Raw genomic sequence first — 20,893 nt, 5'->3', positions numbered from 1 at the left:
AGCATTAGAGAAACACCACAATAAGCTAAAAAAGGCTTATAAATTGATTTATCCAAACTTGCTTTATTTCCAACTTATAAACATATTCAAACGGGCTCTATTTCCAACTTATAAGTCCATCCAAACGGGCTCTATTTAGGCCCAATTCAAAAAGTAGACACTTACAAGAAAAGATTGACACCCTCCCCAATTAACAAGTTTTTATTTCCTCTTTTTTATTTTTTGGTTTGTAATTTAATTTAATGGGTACAGACATGGCCCCCATTTCATAACCTTGCAATTTTCTTTATATGTAAGTTAATTCTTGGGGTTTTCATTCTAATAAATGATTTATCGAGTTTCAAAAATATTTTTTTTAGATGCATAAGCTTTTTAAAAATGATGTAGCAAAAACAAATTTTTCAAATGGTATTTCTAGTTTATTGTCACCCTCCTACCTATCCAACCCCACCCCTTGACCATCCTGCTCCCGAACCCTCAAACCCCAACTCATTCAACTCCCAAGGTCCCACCCTTGACTATCGTATTCTCGCCACCTTTGAACCCCCATTCGCTACTCTATAGTATTTTGCTAGATTACATATAAATATTGTTGGAGTAATATTTCTTACTCACCTACCAAACACCACAAACCAACAACAACAAAAAAAAAAAATTACTTTTCAAAAAAACATTTCTTTAACACACCCTAAAGCGGTGTTTTTCACCTATTAAACCCGAAATGTAGCAGTTTTGTGTTTTCTCTCTCTTTTAATCTTCTCCTTTTCGTCTTGCATCACTACTTGGAGAAACATTTTAGCTTTCAATTTTTTCTTTTCCCATTTATCCCAAATAAATGAAGAACAGAGCCATGTGCCCTGTAATGTTGAACTTCTTAGCTCTTCAAATCAGTTCTTAAATGAGGCAAAACAATAGAAAATTAATACAACTTAAAATCGATTGACCATTTATTTCCCAACCTACCTTTTATGAGTGTTATAGCTCATAGACATCGACATTGACAACTTGTTATAAAAAGTGACCAAACTAAAATAATTAATTTATATTTTGAGTATCGATACAAGTGTATAATTTGAAACAAATACGATCACCAAAAGAAATAAAGTAAATAATTACAATAACAAATTAAATTACATTACTATCATGAGTGTATACATGAAACGTCCGAATTCAAAAAAATCTCAACTTCAAGAATTGTAATTATACAAGAAAAAAAGAGGGAAAAAAAACTTGCCCTTTATATCAAATAATTTTTTTTGCAGGGCATATATTTAATTTTTGTATCATAATATTTCATAAGTCATGTCATGACTTAGTTATGTCTAGTATTATTGCTAAAGAGCAAAAAATTAAAAATGGGAAAAAATATGCAATTTTAGTGAAGAAATGTTGTGCTGTTTGCTGTATGGTCCCAAGTAGATGAATTTTGGGCCGGGCAAGTCCATGGGCTACATCCAAAATTAGCCCAAGACAATAAATAAGTCATCAAGAAATTGAAGGGAATTTAATACTCTTTTAGAAGAGAAAAAGATGAGCGGCGTAAGGAAAGGGCCGCCGAAGCACCAGAACAAAGTCGCCTGGAAACCTAACGCCGGTATTAAAATCAATGAAACGGTATGCCTACTTTTACTCTCCGGTGACTTAACTTTTTTCAAGATTTGAAGTGGGTCTGAACCAGCGATTGATTGTTGTTGCTTTTATTTGCAGGAAGTTGGTGGAAAATTTAGGCCTCTCTCAGAAATAACAGGAGTATGTCTTCGTTGTAGAGATCAAATTGATTGGAAACGCAAGTATGGAAAATACAAAGCCCTTTCGGAACCTGCTAAGTGGTACATTTTTGCTTCTCAAAAAAAAACACAAAAAAATTGGGTTGAATTGGTTATCAAGAGTTTTTTCAATTACTAAAAATGCCTAATTTTAGTTTGTTTTAAGGGGAAATTATAGAAGATAAAAAAGGTTAGCTAAACGCTTATGTAGCTGATTAAAATTCCTATAGAAATTGAAATTATTGAACCATGGTACTCAGCAGCCACTGACTTATGTTTCTGTATAATTTCTTAAATTCTAATAGTCAGAAGTGTTCGAAAAGAAACGTGCGTCAGGCTTACCACAATCTCTGCAATGGTTAGTTTTGACTTCTTTTACATATGCTTTACTTTAGTTCGTTACAGTATAATGAAATGAAATGATATGATATGAGCTTAAATGGTGAAATGAGGATTCATATAGCCTACCCTAACTTATTTGGGACTGAGGTGTAGTTGTTGTTACAACATAATGAAATCCTCTATGCTTTATTGAAATCTGTGAAGTTTTGGTTTAATGTTTTTGCATTAATTTGAAAAATCACAGGCTGTGCAAAGGAGCATAAAGTATGTGCCAAGTGTTCATGTCGTGTTGGTCAAGTGGTTGGAAGGTTTAAAGATTCCTCCTTTTCCCCCTTCCCTTCTCAAATTATTGAATCTCTATTCTGCACTTCTAATAAGGGTTTTGCTTCAATTTAAATGATGAACATTGTTTGTGGAAGACACCTCATATGCTTAGTATTGGTTTCTTGTAGAGATGTTTCAGAAGTAGAGGCTGAGAAAAAGGCTCTTGAGGAGGTTTGTTTTCATAGCCTTATCCTTATGCTTTTCTGTCATCTATACGATCAGCAGGTCAGTTGTCAACCTATGAATCTAATGTTTTATTGTTGGTTACAGGCTATCAAGAATGCTCGAGAACGGGATAGGCGGTCACTTCTACGTGCTGTAAGAGAATTTTCTACTGAATTAACGTTATGATAAATGTTTTATGGGAGATACCTGTCTTGTCCTTGTTCCTAGCTCTCCCTCAACCCAAACCCCAACCCACAATGGTAATTATTCAATAATACAACATTTATGACTAGCTTCAAAAACCAATCTCATACTCAGTGTGTTCGACAATTATCAGTCGTTCTACACTTGCTTATTTGTTTTTTTTAATAACAATGGTGTCTAGGCAACTTGTGTGCACCTGGACTATCTTTAGTTTGGTACATTCTTCGTATGTTTAGTTTAAGACCACAAGATTCAAAAGTTTTCTTTACTTTCTCAAACTTTGTGCCAAGTCAAAACCAGACAAACATATTGAAACCGAGCAAATAATATTTAGCATAATTTTGAATGTTATAATCCTCCTAGATGCCCGTCTTCTCTCAAATATGTATTCACGTTAGATGAAAACCAACTTTAAAATGTAAATTGTACGTCACCTTGTTCTTGCAAAAACAAAAGATGTAGATGAAAGTTAATCGTCATTTTTATTCTTACCTCATTTGGATCTACCCGATTATCTTCTATTTGTTTCTCCTGAAGTGGATTGAAAATAGTTGGAAGAGGATTAGTGCATTTATAGTCTGCGGGCATAAGCATATTTTTGTTCTCTGGATGTTGGATTGCATGTTTATGTGTACATATGGAGTAGTAGTTATGCTTGAAATTTATTTAAAGCTGAACAAAATGTTTTTGATGAAGTAAGATGTATTTCTTGGCATCAAGAAGATGCAAAAAGTACAAAAGATGGGGTGTTAGCTCCAAATACAGCATTTTTCTATACTAAACACTGGAATCTAACCAAAAAATGAAAATGTTTGTTAAGCCAGGCAGAGTGAGCCAATGAAGTCTAGAAAGGGAGTAACATAGTTTCAATAGAGATTACTCCAACTAAAAAGATACTAAAATCTAGCTTCCACTGGGTTTGTTAATGTGGACATCTAGTTTTCAAGGGTATGTAGGAGCTGAAATGCCATCAAAACATCTGAGATTCCTGTGTTAAAATAAACCAGAATATGCTAGCTGGGAGCATTTTCCTGATACTCTTGATGGCCCTGTTGACTTTCCAAAAGCGCCAACTTTTAACTGCTTCCTTGATACTCTGAAGTAGTGTCCAACTGACGCCAATAATTTAAAAGAACATGTGGCAGATATCAGCAGCCACTGTGCAGAACATTTTCCCGTTGACTACTTTTAATTGCATAATACCCATTAAAGAGTACGTCTCCATGAGCCATGAAATGGATTTTGAGAAGTGAATGTATATACGTAACGATTGGTTGGTTCAATGAATGGGAGGGGGACAGTTGATTTACTTCTCACGTTCTAATATTTATTTACTATCTAATTGTACCATTTGATAGTATAAGCCCTCATGACATTCTCCTCTTTTTTTTTTAACTTCCCATCTTCTATATGTATTACCAGGTTGTAAATACTCCTTCATTTCCCCGTTTTATCATTTGTGATTTCTACTGTGCCAAGCAGTGTAAAAGTATCTTGTTTTGCCGGAGTTTCAGCACATTGGTGTCTGTTGTCTGTTTATGTTGCTTTCATGATGCTTCTGAGATTCTTAGTGCGCATCTTATATGTATGCAACAGATGAACAAAGGGAAGTCTCAGAGTTCAGAGAAAGACCCAACTCAAAATGACATGAAGGTTGGTGAACTGTTTACAGCTTCATCACTTGAGGAATATGCCGAGGTAAACCGTGATGATGAGGATGATGGTGATGATGAAGATCAAGTCCAAGTTAAATGAGATGTGCATTTTGGAGAATAAATCCCATATAGCGCTTTATAGATCTCCCTTCATGGCCCCTAGTTTGATTCACACTAGCTCATTTCTATTGGCAGCTTTGGAGAAAAGAAGTTAAATTTGTTGGCTACAATGGATACAGGCTGTTTGGTTTACCTTCCCTTTTACAGTATAGGTCTAAGGTTGAGATCAACACACTATCCCATTCCTTTTCGCTTTCAGATTTTCTTAGCCAGTGAAGAGTTTTGGGAGTGTAATATAGGCTAAAATAGATTCCTAAGCCTATTAAATGTAAAATAGGCTATAGTATGAGGTGAGTAGTTATAAGCTTTGCAGCAGAGATCCTTTAGCCTAAATTTAATTCCTGTTGGGGTAGTCTTGTTGAAACTTCATCTGAATATGCGATTCAGCTTAAAAGACAGCTTGCTTTGTGATAATGTGATGTAAAGAGCATTGATGTTTTGCTAGTCAATTTACTCATATTAATTGGTCTTTGGTTTTTGGAACTCGATGGCCTGTGAATTTACATCAAGGCTTAATTGACTGGCTGAGAGTTTTCAACTCCAGTATTTGTGTGATGCAGCCTGTATGCTGATTGAATCTTCTCTATTCAGTATTCTGATTGTAAGATAAACTAAGTGTGCACCAACATTAACTAAATGTAGTTCTGGACGTTGAGATTATAATGGAAGAACTAGAGATCAGCTATCAATGTCAGTATGTCCTTAAAGCACCCAATGATAATATACTGCAATGTTCAAGAAATGATTTGAGAAAAGCAAAGTGGATCATGTAAAACTGATTGAAATAAGACCAAGAATCATGCCCAAATTGTTTTACCTTGTTCCACGGTTAGTGCAACGACATTAATGGGAGTTCTAGTTTTCATTTTTATGGCTCATGGAACTCTGTGTCCACTTATACGAAACAGGTAATGCTCCTCTTTCATGGAATAGATGTCATGACAATTGCAATCTATAAGCGGAAGGATTGGATTACTAACAAAAATATGTAAATGACTAGTACAAAAATAATGTCTATTACATGGATTGACATGCAGGACCAAGTACAATCGGAAGGGCAATTCTGGATACCTAGACAAGTATAAAAAGAAGGGATCTCAACTTTTGGAAAGAAATCAAATCAACAAAAATAAAGGCTTGAAAAAAAGAAGTTGATCAAGCATTCATCTATTCCTATATGAATGAATATTACATTTATTATCTGACAAAAATTATTCAAGGATACATCCTTCGTCCTCTTTGTAGTGACCCACTACAACCAATGAATATAACATTTATCCGGGAAAAATCATTTAAGAACATTGTGAGAAATCCCTAAGAAAATTAATTGTGTTTTGACCAGGTACTTGGATTCCAAGCAACTTATATATCACTGTCATAATGTCATTTGTATACAGACCGCTAATCAGCAGAGCTACCACGGTCTTGATATCTCCAACTCTCAAAACTGTATGTCAGTAAGATAAAAAAAACCTGCTGCAAGAGTCGTCTGGCAGCTAGCTTTATCAATCTATTCGTTTACAGAACACAAGCGCTCTGCCAAAAAAAAAATCAAGTTTTAGAAAAAAATATTGAACAACCTTCATATCTTCATGTTAAGAAAATAATATAGTAGACAGTCAAGAATTTTAACAATTGAGCTCTCTTTTTTAATTGGCAATCATATTGTCATAAACGGAGCATCAGTTGAAAGTTATTTTTTTGCCTAGAATCAAGAACTAGACCGACTGAGATTATCTCCCTTAGAAATATGCCAAGTTATTTGTCACAAATTGAGTATCAACTGGATGTTATTGTTTGCTCACTATGCTACAATGGACATACTTGTGAATGTCTGATTCACGTAAAACAGCTTGCATCTAGGGAAGTCTGATGGAGCAGACATGCACCTCTTTATAACTAACCCAGAGCTAATAGATAGGTAAACAGATTGGTCACAGTTGAACTGTAGCATTGAAAGAACTGATAATGAAACATATTGTACAGGAAAGCCTCCTCAATTTCATAGGTAAATGTAGTAGTTATGACAACTAGTGACTTGAGACGTAACAAGATCAATCACAAAACCAGAATACTGTCAATATAAAGGTCCCATATAAACTAACAAAAAGCATCCCATGAGAAGCCAAGGTTATTGATTGAAATCAAGTGGAAGACCTGCCAGTCTGATTCAATTGGACACAATTATAACAGCACCACGTTAGGTTTATTAGATGACACTTACACTACCGGTAAATTATGACTTATTGCTCACGAAATAGTTAAAAGTAAACAAAAGAGAAGAAGAGGTTAAAGACCCTACTGAGATATTCATAGGCCAGTATCATGGAGGTTCCCCACGCTGACATGCTGACAAATCTTGGACCTAATCCCCTATAAAATCCCGTCCAACCATCCTCAGCAATTAGCTGCCTAACTACTTGCCGTGCAGTAGGTCTCTTGTCGTGTCCCATCACCTGTAATGCATGAACAAGAAGGTCCTTAATAACAAGACTCAAAGCTGAGACTAATTACACGACATGCAAGACAACAAACTAGTGTAGCTAGAGTTTTAAAAGGAATTTCTTCCTAACACAATTATGTATCTGACCACCAAAGGAGAGACAAAAAGGGAAAAGAGAATATCTACAATTTCTATTCAGATGAAGAAAGCAGCTATTAATGCACAATTCTGTGCAACCAATCTGCATGTAGAAAACAAAAAGAACACCTAAACCACCTAAAGGGGAGCAGACACCAAAGTTCATAGTATAGTTGTAAGCAATATGTTGCTCGGACTCTCCAAAACGCTGCCACACCCATGTCGGATCCTCCAGAAATCAACTACTTTTGGAGCCGACACGCACCCAACGACAGTTTTGAAGAGTCCGAGCAACATAACCCTTCATAAAGCAGGAATGAAGGGAGACAGTCACCCAAGTAAAACATAGAAGGGAAAAGGAGAAGGATCCAAGATGAGCACATAAATCGATCAAGGGTAAACAATAGAGAAAATTTTGAAAAAAGCAGTAGCCATTTTGAAGAAAGATACAAGCTACAGAGTTCATAACAGCAAGCAAAGGAAATACCTGCAATCGAGTTTTAATGGTGTCCAATGGGGTTGTTATGCAAGACGCAGTAGCACCTGCAATGATCCCACCAGCAGCTTGAACTGCCACTATTTTGCCCTGGCTGGGAGCAGGCCCACCATGCTCAGTTCCATTGTCCAAGAGCTTGCTGATAGACACCACAAGCAATTGATAAGTCACAAAAGGGTTAATCAATAGAAAACTGTAGAATAATACTTGACGATGCAACCCAAATCAAGGGTATAACAAGAATGTAAATGGGAGAAAAGGCACAAAGTCCACTGTAAATGATTTTTGGAAGATCAGCATAATCATCTAACCTCCATATAAAGCGCTGGCTCGAACCATAACTTGCCCACCATACAGCACTGGATGGGGAGTATGTTAGAACAGATAGACTGAATCCTCTATATAGTCCACGAATACCTTCCGACTTCAGAACTTTGCGAGCAACATCCAAACCTCCATTGTAGCTTGCATGCCCTGAGTATCCTTGCACCATTAACCTTTGACTAACCTTTTTTCATCAAATTTCATGAAATTAATTTCAGAACTTGAAAAAAACTCATCTACAAATTGTGGCTGGCTGAAGTAGGATGTAGGGTAGTAACAATAAAATAAGGAAGAGCATAAACCTCTGAAACACAACTTAAATAATCATATTGCTATGCTCAATTCAGCCAAGTTTATTCTAATGCAAATTTGAGTAAATGACAAAAAGAACAAAGAGAAATCTGATAATTTAAGAAAATATTCTCCAAATTTTAACCAGATAGTTAGTCTAGCTATAAGCGGATTTCTAGAGAATAAATTTTGTCTAATTCACAGTCCACTTATCCAAGTTATTATGCCACTATTATGAAAAAAGAATGAGCAGATAAAGGGCATACTACGTCAATTGGAACAAAGACAGATTGTGAACAAAGAGATGCCAGCATGCCAGCAACACCATTTGCTATAGCTGCCTGTACAGGTTCTGATAGCTTGAACGGTTCAACCATCTTAAATGCAGCCACCTTAGTGGTCTCAAGTGCTGTGAGAAATATAATCCTGGCAGGAACCGCCCCTGTAATGACAGTTCCAAAACCTCTATATAAACCAGGAATGCCATCGTTTCGCACTAGGCCCCTGACAACAGAAAATGCACTGTTTTTTGCAGCATTATTGGTTGCGACTTGCATTCTAGTCTTGATAACAGAAATGGGGTATAGTGCAACAGTAAGCCCCGTAAATATCCCAGCTCCTACGACATAAAACCTAGTCTTATCAAGCCTGCAGAAGAGGTGGAAAATATGAAGAGAAGCATGAAGTTCAAAAGAAAACTTAAAAAGAGAGATTAAAACAAAATGAAGCAAGCTTGCATACAAGCAAAGAAATTATCCCTTCAGGCCACTACATCGTTAAAAGATTAAGCTGCAGCGTGAAAGGATCCTACTTGACCTTAAATAATTATCCTATAAGATAGAGAAACCTAAATCTATGTTAGAGAGTACAGAACTTTAGAGGCATGACATCCATCGGAGAGAGAAGCCGAAAATTCTCCATTCTAATGATTTTTCCAAAGTCTCGGTTAATGAGATATGCTACAACTTTTGTCTACTAAATAAATATGGAAACTAAGAATCAATATTGAATACAGTTTAAGCTTCATACTATAATATTTTGAATGCAAGTCACTTTTATAGTACAAAGGATTGGGTAGGAACAAAGTATTATAGTCTCCCCCTGGTTTAGCCGGAAAAATCATTTTGCTAAACCAACTCACAATTAGCACCCATTTTATAAAATTTTCTCAGATAAATTTCCCAACTAGGAACCTTTGCTTTACATATTTAATTGTCAAGATAATTGCATATAGATGTCTGCTAATTTTCAACCCAATCATGGCGCAACAATAGGAAAGAAAAACTACCCTAATCTAGAAATTACTTATATTCTTAAGCCTAAATTACTGGAAACGAATATTAATTTCCATATTCAAACACGCATTAATAACAACCTGCAAGACCCATCATCATTTTACATAATTAAACACATAATCATTCAATCATTAGATACGAAAAAATAAAACATCAAAAAAGAAAAAAAAAAGTTACGAAGCTTACTTGTCCCAGTTAATCTCGGTTTGTTCAAATGACTTCTTTGTAGATCCAGCAACCTCCATTTAAAATTAGAGGGGAAAAAACAACTTCTCAAAACCCTAACTCGGCTAACATCAAAGACAGCAAGTCATCGAACAAATTGGAAAATGGGAGTCTACAGAGAATATTGTAATCGGAGAAGTTTCTTGGAGGAAAAGCACCGACCAAATGGTCAATATAATGCTTCTCCTCCTCCTAATACCAACTTTTTAAAATCGGTTTATTCGTTTTGGGTGTAAAATTAATATTTGCAATTGGAAACAAGAGAGGTGTTGTTAGGTCTTTATGCATTGGCCTTTTCTCTTCTTTTTTTTTTAAAAAAAGATATATTAAAAAATTTATTATTAAATCACTCAAATAGATATCTACGGCTCCTTAAAATCTGGAATTAATGCTTTTAAAAATAAGTCATAATATATGAATATTTTCTTTTAACTTACCCTTTTATAATATGTATATTCTTCGACTTTGAATGTTTATAAATAGAAACTTAAATTTACATAAAATTGAATAAATAAACGCATGTATTCTACGTGGTGTTGTATATGTCAATTCGCATCCTATGCTGCGTCCTACAAGTATCATGTTGGGTAGAATACGTGTATCTATTTTTTTAATTTTATACAAGTTTAATTGTGTATTTGTACACGCGATAAATTAAAGGTCATAAATAATAATTGAGATCAAATTAAATGACATATTTATGTATTATGTCAATTACAAAATATTAACCCAAATGGATTTGATTTTATGAAACCAACAGATATAATAACTACACATGTCTTGTTATCTCGATGATTACTTGTTATAGACTTTTCTTCAAATAATATTTTAAAGTAACGGCAAAATGAAATAAGTTGTAACTGCGTTATTTCCTCCCCAATATTTATTCGGCCTATCTTGTCAAGTATTGGTCTCTAATATGAATCCAAAATATTATGCTCCAAACAAAAAAAATAACAATGTAATAAATTTCTTACAAAGTGAGAAATTTTATGTGTTATACAATTTTAACGAAATGAAAGTCCTACTCTTATCGATCTGGGCCATGGGCATGATGTCCATACATCTTTACAACTAATGATATCTTTTGCCTTTTGGTATGGGCTAGCGCTAATCCCAGCCTCATTAACAATAGAGTTGAAAGCCTGTGGGCTGCCAAATTTTTTGTTTTCTAGAATGTATTTTATATTGTTTTGTAGAATGTATAGAGATTTAAACAAATATAATTGTTTTATAGAATCTATTTCCTTGAGTTGTGGTTACTCAATGAATAAAATTAAAACGAAAAAAAGAGTTGGGTATTCCTTTCGGCATAAATTATTTGTCATTTTAAAAGTTTAAGCTGTTTTTTTTAATCTTATCTTTAGTAGTAATTGTTTTTGAAAACTATAAACACATGATACAAATATAAAGTGAATATTCAATGAAGAAGTATTTTATTTTATCACATAAATACGAATAAAATAGTACAACAAAAACCTCCTAAATTAAGCTTGGCCAATTTTCAAATATCATTTTTTCACTTCGAAAATATATATATATATTTTTTTTCATAATGAAATATGATCAAACGTCTACGATGTGTTGAAAGCTTATTGTAAGATTTCAAATTCAAATTCCAACAAAAAAAAATATTAAATGATTTCTTTCTGTCAAAAAAAAAAAGAAATACAACAAAAGATAATTTGAGACTAAGGGGTATCATGGTTCCAATGTGGTTACATTAGATAATTTCTTTCGGTCAAAGAAAACAACAAATACAACAAAAGATAATTTGAGACTACAATGTGGTTACATTAACCAAGAATTCTCTGTTTTCTTATTCTTGATGGTGGGAAAGAACTGGACTCCAGATTTCTGAAATTTGGCTTGCGCATCTTTATTTTCTCTTACTAAAAAATAGCAAATAATTAGTACAATAGAATGCTTTTCATTTGGTATGTGGCCCCTAATTAATTTTAGTCTACTAATTCATTAACACTATGTACACTCCCCTACCCCCAAAAGAAAAAGAAAAGGTAGCCTATATCCCAAGATACCCAATTTATTTCATTAAATTTGAACGCAAAAAATAAAAATAAAAATTGAAGAACTTTGATGTTTTCATTTCTCTTATTCCGGAACTCTGCCTCCCAAAGAAAAACAAAATATTTCAATATGAAGATGGAATTTTTAAAACTGAAGCTGGTGGTTGATTACATACTAATAAAAAGGGAAAATCAACACAAATATTTATTTTATTTTATTTCTAACATACTACTATATGTAATTTTATTGTAGTGGCCACTATCTACGAGCACTTCAATAAAGTCGAGTTTATCAGAGTTGTAGCTTCTTCCACTTGACACTTTAGTCTTTGTCCTCCATTTTCACCCCCCCCCCCCCCTTCAGTAGTAGCACACAGAAAACCAAAAACCAAAAAGAAGGTTCAAGAAAATGTACAGCTGCTACAACCCCAATATGAGCTTGTTCACAATTTTTGCTTCTACCATACTTTTACTATTCTTGATTTCTTGTTTCAGCTTCCACTCAACAGGTTAGTAATCTTGACTATTTTTTTTGGATTTTACTATTTGCTTAGGTCGGTTTCTGTTACAGTTGATTCTCAGCTGTTACTCAACTAATGCTTCCTTCATTTTAAGTTGACACGAAGTTTAAGAAATCAAATAAGTGCTTTTGAATGGTATGGTTAATCTTTTGGTTTTAAGCATATTTTAAAAAAGTGTTTTTTTTAAACGGACTACAAAAAAATTTAAAATTAATAAATTGAAATGGAGTGAGTAATTATTATGTTAGGAAGTCACTTTTTTTTTTGTTGTTGTTGTTGAGCAAACTATAGAGTAATTTTTAAGATAACAACTATTATTGACTAAGCAAATGAGAAATATGAGAAATCAACCTGTTACTCTTAATGTGGGGTTGTTTCTTGAATGCCAAAAATTGCTTTTGTTGGCTATTTTCTGAGAGATTAGCTTGTTTATCTATGATTTAAGAATCAAAAATTTGTTTTTTATGGTAACGATTATATCTCTTAGCTATGACTGGACATGTATATATATATATATATCAAGTATCAAGTATCAAGGGACTCTGTGAACTGGAAATTTCAGTATTCTGTTTCTAGTCAAGCAAAATCCTGTTAGGCAATAGGACATTTGGTGTTGATTTGGTCTATTCTTGGAAAAAAATGAGCTTCAAGATTAGATTTTTAGTGTCTTTTCTAGCACAAAATGAATGTACAGCATGAAATGAAGCTATTTTAATTGTGGTGATAATTTCACTATAAACAACTTAAAATCTTGGGTTAATCTAAACCTTGAGAGGTAATCAATGTGATGCTAGCTCCTTTCCTCCCTGTGAGTTGTGACTAAGAAACTACTTTACCGGGATAATGGAAAAAGTTATAGTTCTTGTTATAGCCTCTGTGGTATCATGGTCAAGTTATATGATTAAAAAGATGTCGTGAAATATAAAAAATGATTCTTCTTTGCAGATTTGCATTCTCCAAAACATAAGATTGAAGGAAAATCATTATAGTAGACTCCCATCTTTAAATAGGGCTTCTGTTCTTTAATCATTTATCTGTTGGATATGAACTTAGAAATTACTCTAGAATTGTTAAGCAATCTGAAACAATAATTTTCTTCTCTTTGTAGTTATTCATATTGTGAGATTGCAGAACTTTAGGTACCACAGTTATATAACAAGTTGCATTTAAAATGAAGGTTAAGATTTCTAAGCTTAAATTGTGCATTTACTACCAGAATTGACTTATAAAAGAGTTCACTGCATTGTATGAAGAATCTTCTCGGAAAAATATTTTCATTGAGAAACATATTCATTGCTTGGTCTATTTTGTGGACCAATATTAATCATTATATCTGAAACATGTCTTCACTTCCCCACCGCTATTGCGTTGTAAAGAGATTACTGTGCGTAGGAAGAAGTAGCTGGTTTTTAACTAATACTTTTTATTTTTTCCTTTTTTCACCAGATGCCTTTGATCCACTTGATCCAAATGGAAACATTACTATAAAATGGGATGTGATCAACTGGACACCTGATGGATATGTGGTAAGTAACAGTAATCTTGATCACCTATTGATAATCTAGCTAGACCCGCCTTATATGGATCTATAGATCACCTTCACCCTATAGGCGAAGCCGAACTATATAGTAAATATTTCATCTTCTGCAACTCCCAAGAATATATGCGTGTTGCTCTTCCAGTTTTCAGTTTTCTGAGTTTGCTTGCATATTAGCTAAATGGATTTAAGTAATATGGATGCAATCATTTTTGGATGCAGTTTATTTTTGGATCCCAAGTCATTTTTTCCTGAATTTAGATTCAGTTTCTAAGTAATTTTTTCTATGGGTTAATACAAAACTTAGTTTCATGTTCTTCAGCAGCTAGATCTAGATTGGAAGTTTATTCATCTGGATAGCTTCAGCATACAGGACATAGTTTTGGTCATTTAAGCTTGACAGTCCCTTTTGACTCCCTTCTCTTAATTTTTTTTCTTCTGATAAGCATTTCTCAAACTGGAAACTTCTGATCATTAACGGTTTGGAAGTTCATAGGCTGTGGTGACAATGTACAACTTTCAACAATATAGGCATATTCAAGCACCGGGCTGGACTTTGGGCTGGACATGGGCAAAGAAGGAAGTCATATGGGCCATGATGGGAGGTCAAACAACAGAGCAGGGAGATTGTTCAAAATATAAAGAAAATATTCCACATTGCTGTAAGAAAGATCCAACAGTTGTTGATATGCTGCCTGGAACTCCTTACAACCAACAGATTGCAAATTGCTGCAAGGGAGGAGTGATCAACTCATGGGGACAAGATCCAGCTACTGCTGTTAGCTCATTTCAAGTTAGTGTTGGTGCTGCTGGAACAACCAATAAAACAGTGAGAGTACCTAAGAACTTCACGTTAAAGGCTCCAGGGCCTGGTTATACTTGTGGACCCGCTAAAATTGTAAAACCGACTAAGTTCGTCTCTGCAGATGGGCGAAGAGTGACACAGGCTATGAGTAAGTTACTTGGCTCAAGTATATGCATTTTCCTTTCTTATGATTGGCAACTTGTGTGCCTAACAGTTTAGCACCTCGACGTCTCGGCCAAAAAGTAAATTAATAATATGGAAAACCTTCTCTGGGAAGGCTGTTCTTTTCCTTTCGAAGCATAGATGTAACTGCCCGAACATCTTAACCTTACAAACTTTAGTCAAGCTCATTAAGATACACGTTGCAATTTATTGAACATTGGGTTCTAACCTTTTATGTTGTCCTTGACAGTGACTTGGAATGTCACATGCACTTACTCACAGTTCCTAGCTCAAAAGACTCCTACATGTTGTGTCTCCCTCTCATCCTTCTACAATGACACGATTGTGCCCTGCCCAACGTGCACTTGTGGCTGTCAGAGTAATGGCACTCAGCGTGGGAGTTGTGTAGAGTATGACTTGCAAATTTTTTCACCAATTCTTAGCATTGTTATTATTAAAGTTTTTTATTAATTACTTTCTTCTCAAGCTTCATTGCAGTCCAGAAACGCCACACCTAGCTTCAGTTGTATCAGACCATGGGAAGACCAACTACGTTCCTTTGGTACAATGCACAAAGCATATGTGCCCAATTAGGATTCATTGGCATGTGAAACTCAATTACAAGGAATATTGGAGAGTGAAGATCACTGTAACAAACTTCAATTACCGGATGAATTATACACAATGGAACTTAGTTGTCCAACATCCAAACTTTGACAACCTCACTACGTTATTCAGCTTTAATTACAAGTCACTAACTCCTTATGGATCAATCAGTAAGTCTTCATTCTGATTGTAGATGCTCTGACATTTAGCTGCCACTGTTTCATTTGTGAATTAGATATATTAGCAGCTTTTCTGTCCATCTAATAATATTCTTGCTATAGCTTATTTCACATATGGTACGCAGTGAAGTATTTCATGTTTATTCCACTATTTCCTTATGTAAGAAAAAGGCTTTCTAAGAGCTGTTCTGAGGCACCTAAAATTGGAAGATTGGAATGTCCTAAAATGAGATCTGCTTCTCCATTTTTTATTTACTCTACATTGTCATTACTTTTGGTTGTTACAACACTTAATTTTTGGTACCTAGATATACCTACAGGATCAGCTGAGAGATTGAAAATGATACGACTAACCTTATGGATGTTATTACAGATGACACTGCTATGCTATGGGGTGTGAAATTCTACAATGATCTGCTCATGCAAGCAGGTCCTTCAGGAAATGTCCAGTCAGAGCTACTATTCCGGAAGGATGCATCAACTTTCACATTTGAGAAGGGGTGGGCTTTTCCTCACAGAATTTATTTCAATGCTGATAACTGTGTGATGCCTCCTCCTGATGCATATCCATACTTGCCAAATGCTGGTTCACGATGGGAGGTCTCTCTGATTAAAGTAGTGGTGACACTGACGTCTTCGATGGCAGTTGTCCTTACATACATTTAAAGAATTATCATTTGTGTATAGTGCAAAGTATATCTGTTTTAGTTAGTTATCTTTGGGTTGACACTCGTGTTATTGCCAATATTGGCGTGCGAGTTGGTATGGCTGCGCAATGGCCATGCGTTCTCATTGGTGGTGTGCATATATTAGTTTCATCCTAAAAGGGCTGTTACCATAGTCTCCTTTAGCAGTTGTGTCAGATGTTTTTTGTATTTTGTTGGTTTGTCAAGTTCATAGTGTTGTATTGCTTGTATTAGATTCTTTGATAGTCTTGTTTTCTCCACTATTGCCTTGTAATGACTTTCTACATTGTAAAAAAGATACTTTGCAGAAGGAGTTGCATTTTGTTCGATCTATGGTGATGCGATTTTGCTGTATATCTCAGCTGAGGTACACTTTCTTTTCCAGTATTCAATTAAATATTACTGTGTGAATGCTATATTCTGTAAACTCTCTTCCTTAAGCAATGTAACATCATTCTGTGAGCGTTTCATGACAATGAAGTATACGTATATCGATGCCTATAATGACCCTGTGGAATTCAGTGTGTTATTCCTATGCACACACCGAATTTGTCCTTTCAAAGAATTTAATATATAGGAAGCTTGTGGTTGCTTAGCTTCAAAATTTTCAATGACTGACAAAACTAGAGAATAGATCAAAAGAGTACAATAAAAAGGAAAAGCAGGGAAAATATCAATGTTGTTAAGACAACAGGGTTATGATGGCCAAAGTTGGGTAAGTATGGATAAGTGTCTGGTGGTGGAAGCATGCACTCGTCGCCATTGAAGTAGACTTTCCGGGGAAATGCCCATCCTTGCTTGAAGGAGAAAGTTTCCTTGTCCTTCTGGAGGAGCACTTCTGATTGAACAGTCCCCGATGGCCCTGCTTCCATCAGTAAGTCATTGTAGAACTTCATGCCGTAGAACATTCCTGTGTCATCTGCATATGAATTTTAGATTGGCTCATGATCAATATGTTTGCCCATATCATGATCTTGTTTAGAGATAGTGAATGGGCGAGTTGGGTCAAACTTATGCAGGTCAGAACTGGTCAAATAAATAAATGTCATGATTCAACCCTCTCAAAGTTTGCTTGGATCATGGATCAAATAGTGGGTCATACATAAAACATAAATAAATAATGGGTCATAATCCAACCTGTCCAAAATGTCCCAACCTCCCCTTTTTCATTTTATTATACGAAAAAAGTAAAAGTTAATGTACTTTCTTAAATTATTAGCTTAAGTTCTTCAAATTCACATAACTCGCAGTCTGTAAATTTGATTTTGTATGTTTTGGTTTGGATTAAATAGAGATTAGGTACTTACTGACGGATTGATAAGGAACTAGAGGCTTGTAATCAAAGCTAAAAACTTGTGTGACATTGTTAAGATTTGGATGCTGAACAACAAGAGTCCATTGTGTGTAATTGATCCTGTAATTGAAGTTGGTCACAGTAAGCTTGACTCGCCAATAGTCCTTGTAGTTGAGCTTTACATGCCAATGCACTCGAATTGGGCACATATGGTGTGTGCACTGTAACAACGGTGCATTGTCTTTTCTTGGAGTGTTTACCCCAACCACACTCAGTAGTTTGGAGTCGCTCCTACACATTATATTTGTCATAAGAAGTGCAGTACTATATGAGAAATCAAATCTTTTTGCTCTGCGAATATATGTCTGTAAGTAGGTAGAGACTTACTTGATACATTTGTTTTTGTTCTCACAACCACAAGCACAAGAAGGACAAGCAGTGATGGTTTCATTGTAGAAACTTGACATGGAGACACAGCAACTCGGGTGTTTTCGTGCTAGAAATTGGGAGTATGTGCATGTTACATTCCATGTCACTGCAAAAAGGATCAGTGATTAGTGGATAAAGTTCAATGATCATATGTGAAATTAACTTGATGAACATGACTTACTCAAGGCCTGAGTTTTGCGTCGAAGATCAGGTGTGAAAAATTTGGTAGGTGGAACGATCTTAGCAGGGCCACAAGTGTATCCAGGTCCAGGACCAAGCAAAGTGAAATTCTTAGGAAGTTTAACGGTCTTGTTCGAGGTACCGGCTTGGCCCACGCTAACTTGAAAGGCAGAGACAGAAGATTGAGGATCTTGGCCCCAAGAAGCCAAGACTCCTCCTTTACAGCAATTGGTGAATTGCTGGTTATAAGGAACTCCGGGGAGTAAATCTACTACCGTTGGATTCTTCTTGCAGCAATGAGGGATGTTGCCTTTGAATTTAGAACAGTCACCTTGTTCAGTGGTTTGTGCACCCACCATAGACCAGATCACTTCTTTCTTAGCCCATGTCCATCCTAGGGTCCAACCTGGGGTCATGATATGCCGGTACATTTGGAAATTGTTCATCGTTACGGTGGCCTACAAGTATCATCAATAATGTGTAAAAAATGGTCATCTAGCTAGGAATTAATTAACCACTTGCAAAAGCTAAGAAAACGAAAGATTCTTATAACTTATATACACTGATGATATATTTTTACACAATCGTCATGTATTTCAACATGTTAGAGCAAGATTAATTAATCATAGCTGGTGTGATTTTAAATATTTATTCTCTTCACTGTTAAGTTCCAAAACAACAAATGGGTTCAACTTTTGAATAATTCACGCTCATATATTTGTCATAATATATGGAATTAGAATGTTGAAAAATAGAACATGCAACACATACGTCTACAACACTTTAAAATTCACTAATTTACACTATAAGTATATATAAATTAAGTCCAATTAAAACAGAAACTTACTACATAGCCATCTGGTGTCCAAGACACAACATCCCATTTGATAGTGATATTCCCATTAGGATCTAACGGATCAAATGCAACTGCATCAATGAAACAAATTAAATGTTATGTTTGAGGGGGAAAGAAAGAAGCAATAAACAAAAAAAATAGAAGGAAAATTGAGTACAAATTGAGTATTGTAGACTTAAAAGACCTGCATGAGGAATGAGAGCAATTAAGAAGAAGCCAGCTACTCCGATCAAACTTCTCATTTTTATTTGTCAAAACAAAAAAATTAAAGGCCTATATATATGATCTTCACAACACAATCTATTACAAAATGGTTATAATTAATAATATAAGTGGTGGATAGTTGGAATTATATATGAGTAGACGTACGAGAAAAATTAATATAAGTACGTAGTATGTGTAATTTCTTATGTACCAACTGGCTGTTGGTACGTAGCAAGATGAGGGAGAAATGGTGCAGTTCGTTTGTTCCATTTTTTTTTTGTTCATTTAGCTCTAATATTTATATTGTTGCTGGAGTACTACTTTCTGAATCTTGAAGCAAGGATTTAATTTGGTCAGTGGAAGTGATATATATGTCACATGTACGCAGCAAGCTCTTTTTTTTTTTTTTCATTATTTTTCAATGAAATACTTCCTTGATATGTACGTGATTATAACATTCTAACGGTGATTTTCCTGCTAAGAAAAGATGACCTCTTTGTTTAAGAAGCAAATCGAAGCTTTTAGACTTATACATACAGTTAAGACTATATATAGAAATAGAGTTTCTAACCCCATTGTCTAATCATCCTATCGTTTTGTTAGTGTAGTTTTCTTTATGGTTGAATACTTGGGTATAATAAGTTAGGCGAGTTTAAGTTATATACTCCCTCCTTTCATTTTTACTCGTCATGTAATTAGACTTTTCGAGAGTAGAATGTATGTTTCATCCTATTAATATGAGAAAGATCGTAAACTATAGTATTTTTTCGAATATTAATTGAGCTAATCTAATTCAATGTAACTTTGACGATTATTTAAATTGACTCTCGTAAATTGAAACGTAATGATAAATATAAGTGCACGGAGGGAGTATTTTGATGATGTAAAAAGATACTCCTGTTGAGTATTTTGAAATATATATATAGAGAGAGAGATCTCACGTGGTGAGTCAAAATTAGAAAGTGAAGAAGTTGTTACACCTTGCAAAAGTTCACCTCAAGTCCCCTTCTTACACATGACATATATAATAACTAAGTTACGTTCCCAAAGTCTCTTTAGTTTCCAATGATTCATCAACTACACCCCACACATACTTTTTTTCCCATTCACCTCTAGAAAAATGATCAATAGTGTTTTCACTTATTCTTCAGTATGACTCAAACTCTCAACCTACCGATTAATGGTGCAGATACTCAACGACTTGAGCAGACCTCGCTTGTCATACCGTAGCGCAAAAAAAGATGAATTCTTATTGTAGTTCTATCAAATGTGTAATAAAGAAAAAGAAAAAGCGATAAAAAAGGAAATATAGACACAAAAGAATATGTTGCTAAGGTCCTTCCGAGTCCAGTTACGGAATATATATGAGTTTGCATGTGGTTTGGCGTGTGCAGTGAGTTGCAAGGGACTATCAATATCAACGTAACGCTTCTATAATACTCCACTCAACAAACCGTCAATACATATTCCTCTTTCTCTAAAAAACACTCTTTCACCATAATTTGAAGTAATGATGTAGAGCTCTGTAATTATGACGTCAAAGTTATATTCTTGTTTGACTCCATTTTATGCATTGATTACTAAATACATTTGATCGGATACATACAGCATTATTTTCA

At 34.8% G+C, this 20,893-nt stretch overlaps 4 protein-coding genes across 8 annotated transcripts; 2 read left to right on the top strand and 2 right to left on the bottom strand.

Annotated features, from left to right (window-relative positions):
* The first annotated feature begins 1,500 nt into the window (after positions 1-1,500).
* LOC129873955 (uncharacterized) lies at positions 1,501-5,033 on the top strand. 2 transcript variants are annotated; one of them, XM_055949156.1, is made up of 7 exons: positions 1,501-1,614; positions 1,708-1,829; positions 2,072-2,124; positions 2,353-2,416; positions 2,561-2,603; positions 2,703-2,750; positions 4,398-5,033. In XM_055949156.1, the coding sequence occupies exons 1-7, from the start codon at positions 1,531-1,533 to the stop codon at positions 4,554-4,556; spliced, it is 573 nt and encodes a 190-aa protein (XP_055805131.1). In that variant the 5' UTR covers positions 1,501-1,530; the 3' UTR covers positions 4,557-5,033. The 2 variants fall into 2 exon arrangements, with proteins under 2 accessions (XP_055805131.1, XP_055805132.1); XM_055949157.1 differs by having other exon boundaries at positions 1,505-1,614; positions 1,708-1,790.
* Positions 5,034-5,727: 694 nt separating this feature from the next.
* LOC129874397 (uncharacterized) lies at positions 5,728-10,075 on the bottom strand. Its single transcript, XM_055949679.1, has 6 exons — positions 9,750-10,075; positions 8,535-8,916; positions 7,965-8,161; positions 7,645-7,792; positions 6,879-7,032; positions 5,728-6,112 (listed from the first exon to the last, which is right to left on the bottom strand). Exons 1-6 carry the CDS (start codon positions 9,806-9,808, stop codon positions 6,087-6,089), a joined length of 966 nt encoding a protein of 321 aa, XP_055805654.1. The 5' UTR covers positions 9,809-10,075; the 3' UTR covers positions 5,728-6,086.
* A 1,947-nt stretch (positions 10,076-12,022) lies between these two features.
* Positions 12,023-18,115, top strand: LOC129873020 (protein COBRA-like). Of its 4 annotated transcripts, XM_055948004.1 has the most exons (8): positions 12,029-12,324; positions 13,783-13,862; positions 14,370-14,826; positions 15,091-15,250; positions 15,339-15,616; positions 15,999-16,125; positions 16,609-16,678; positions 18,027-18,115. In XM_055948004.1, the coding sequence occupies exons 1-8, from the start codon at positions 12,225-12,227 to the stop codon at positions 18,045-18,047; spliced, it is 1,293 nt and encodes a 430-aa protein (XP_055803979.1). In that variant the 5' UTR covers positions 12,029-12,224; the 3' UTR covers positions 18,048-18,115. The 4 variants fall into 4 exon arrangements, with proteins under 4 accessions (XP_055803977.1, XP_055803979.1, XP_055803978.1 ...); XM_055948002.1 differs by lacking the exon at positions 18,027-18,115 and having other exon boundaries at positions 12,023-12,324; positions 16,609-16,888; XM_055948005.1 differs by lacking the exon at positions 18,027-18,115 and having other exon boundaries at positions 12,306-12,324; positions 14,405-14,826; positions 16,609-16,888.
* LOC129873021 (COBRA-like protein 4) lies at positions 16,947-19,527 on the bottom strand. The gene is made up of 6 exons (XM_055948006.1): positions 19,255-19,527; positions 19,062-19,141; positions 18,216-18,672; positions 17,993-18,140; positions 17,619-17,896; positions 16,947-17,230 (listed from the first exon to the last, which is right to left on the bottom strand). The coding sequence occupies exons 1-6, from the start codon at positions 19,310-19,312 to the stop codon at positions 16,947-16,949; spliced, it is 1,305 nt and encodes a 434-aa protein (XP_055803981.1). The 5' UTR covers positions 19,313-19,527.
* Positions 19,528-20,893: the final 1,366 nt, after the last annotated feature.

Source organism: Solanum dulcamara, chromosome 11, assembly GCF_947179165.1.
Source record: "Solanum dulcamara chromosome 11, daSolDulc1.2, whole genome shotgun sequence".
In the NCBI taxonomy this organism is placed as follows: Eukaryota; Viridiplantae; Streptophyta; class Magnoliopsida; order Solanales; family Solanaceae; genus Solanum; species Solanum dulcamara.
The sequence above is the reverse complement of the archived record's forward strand: the minus strand, read 5'-3'. Positions and strand labels throughout refer to the sequence as shown.

What these genes read in the sequence shown, in the direction of transcription:
- LOC129873955 (XM_055949156.1), top strand. Translation starts at nt 1,531, where the DNA reads ATGAGCGGCGTAAGGAAAGGGCCGCCGAAGCACCAGAACAAAGTCGCC. An exon ending in CTTTCGGAACCTGCTAAGTG is followed by an intron (nt 1,830 to 2,071) that starts GTACATTTTTGC and finishes AAATTCTAATAG; the next exon opens with TCAGAAGTGTTCGAAAAGAA. An exon ending in TTACCACAATCTCTGCAATG is followed by an intron (nt 2,125 to 2,352) that starts GTTAGTTTTGAC and finishes GAAAAATCACAG; the next exon opens with GCTGTGCAAAGGAGCATAAA.
- LOC129874397 (XM_055949679.1), bottom strand. Translation starts at nt 9,808, where the DNA reads ATGGAGGTTGCTGGATCTACAAAGAAGTCATTTGAACAAACCGAGATT. An exon ending in AGCCAGCGCTTTATATGGAG is followed by an intron (nt 7,793 to 7,964) that starts GTTAGATGATTA and finishes GGTGTCTATCAG; the next exon opens with CAAGCTCTTGGACAATGGAA. An exon ending in CCATTAAAACTCGATTGCAG is followed by an intron (nt 7,033 to 7,644) that starts GTATTTCCTTTG and finishes CATGCATTACAG; the next exon opens with GTGATGGGACACGACAAGAG.
- LOC129873020 (XM_055948002.1), top strand. Translation starts at nt 12,225, where the DNA reads ATGTACAGCTGCTACAACCCCAATATGAGCTTGTTCACAATTTTTGCT. An exon ending in TTTCAGCTTCCACTCAACAG is followed by an intron (nt 12,325 to 13,782) that starts GTTAGTAATCTT and finishes TTTTTTCACCAG; the next exon opens with ATGCCTTTGATCCACTTGAT. An exon ending in CAGCGTGGGAGTTGTGTAGA is followed by an intron (nt 15,251 to 15,338) that starts GTATGACTTGCA and finishes GCTTCATTGCAG; the next exon opens with TCCAGAAACGCCACACCTAG.
- LOC129873021 (XM_055948006.1), bottom strand. Translation starts at nt 19,312, where the DNA reads ATGAGAAGTTTGATCGGAGTAGCTGGCTTCTTCTTAATTGCTCTCATT. An exon ending in AACAAAAACAAATGTATCAA is followed by an intron (nt 17,897 to 17,992) that starts GTAAGTCTCTAC and finishes TATAATGTGTAG; the next exon opens with GAGCGACTCCAAACTACTGA. An exon ending in AGTTCCTTATCAATCCGTCA is followed by an intron (nt 17,231 to 17,618) that starts GTAAGTACCTAA and finishes ATTCATATGCAG; the next exon opens with ATGACACAGGAATGTTCTAC.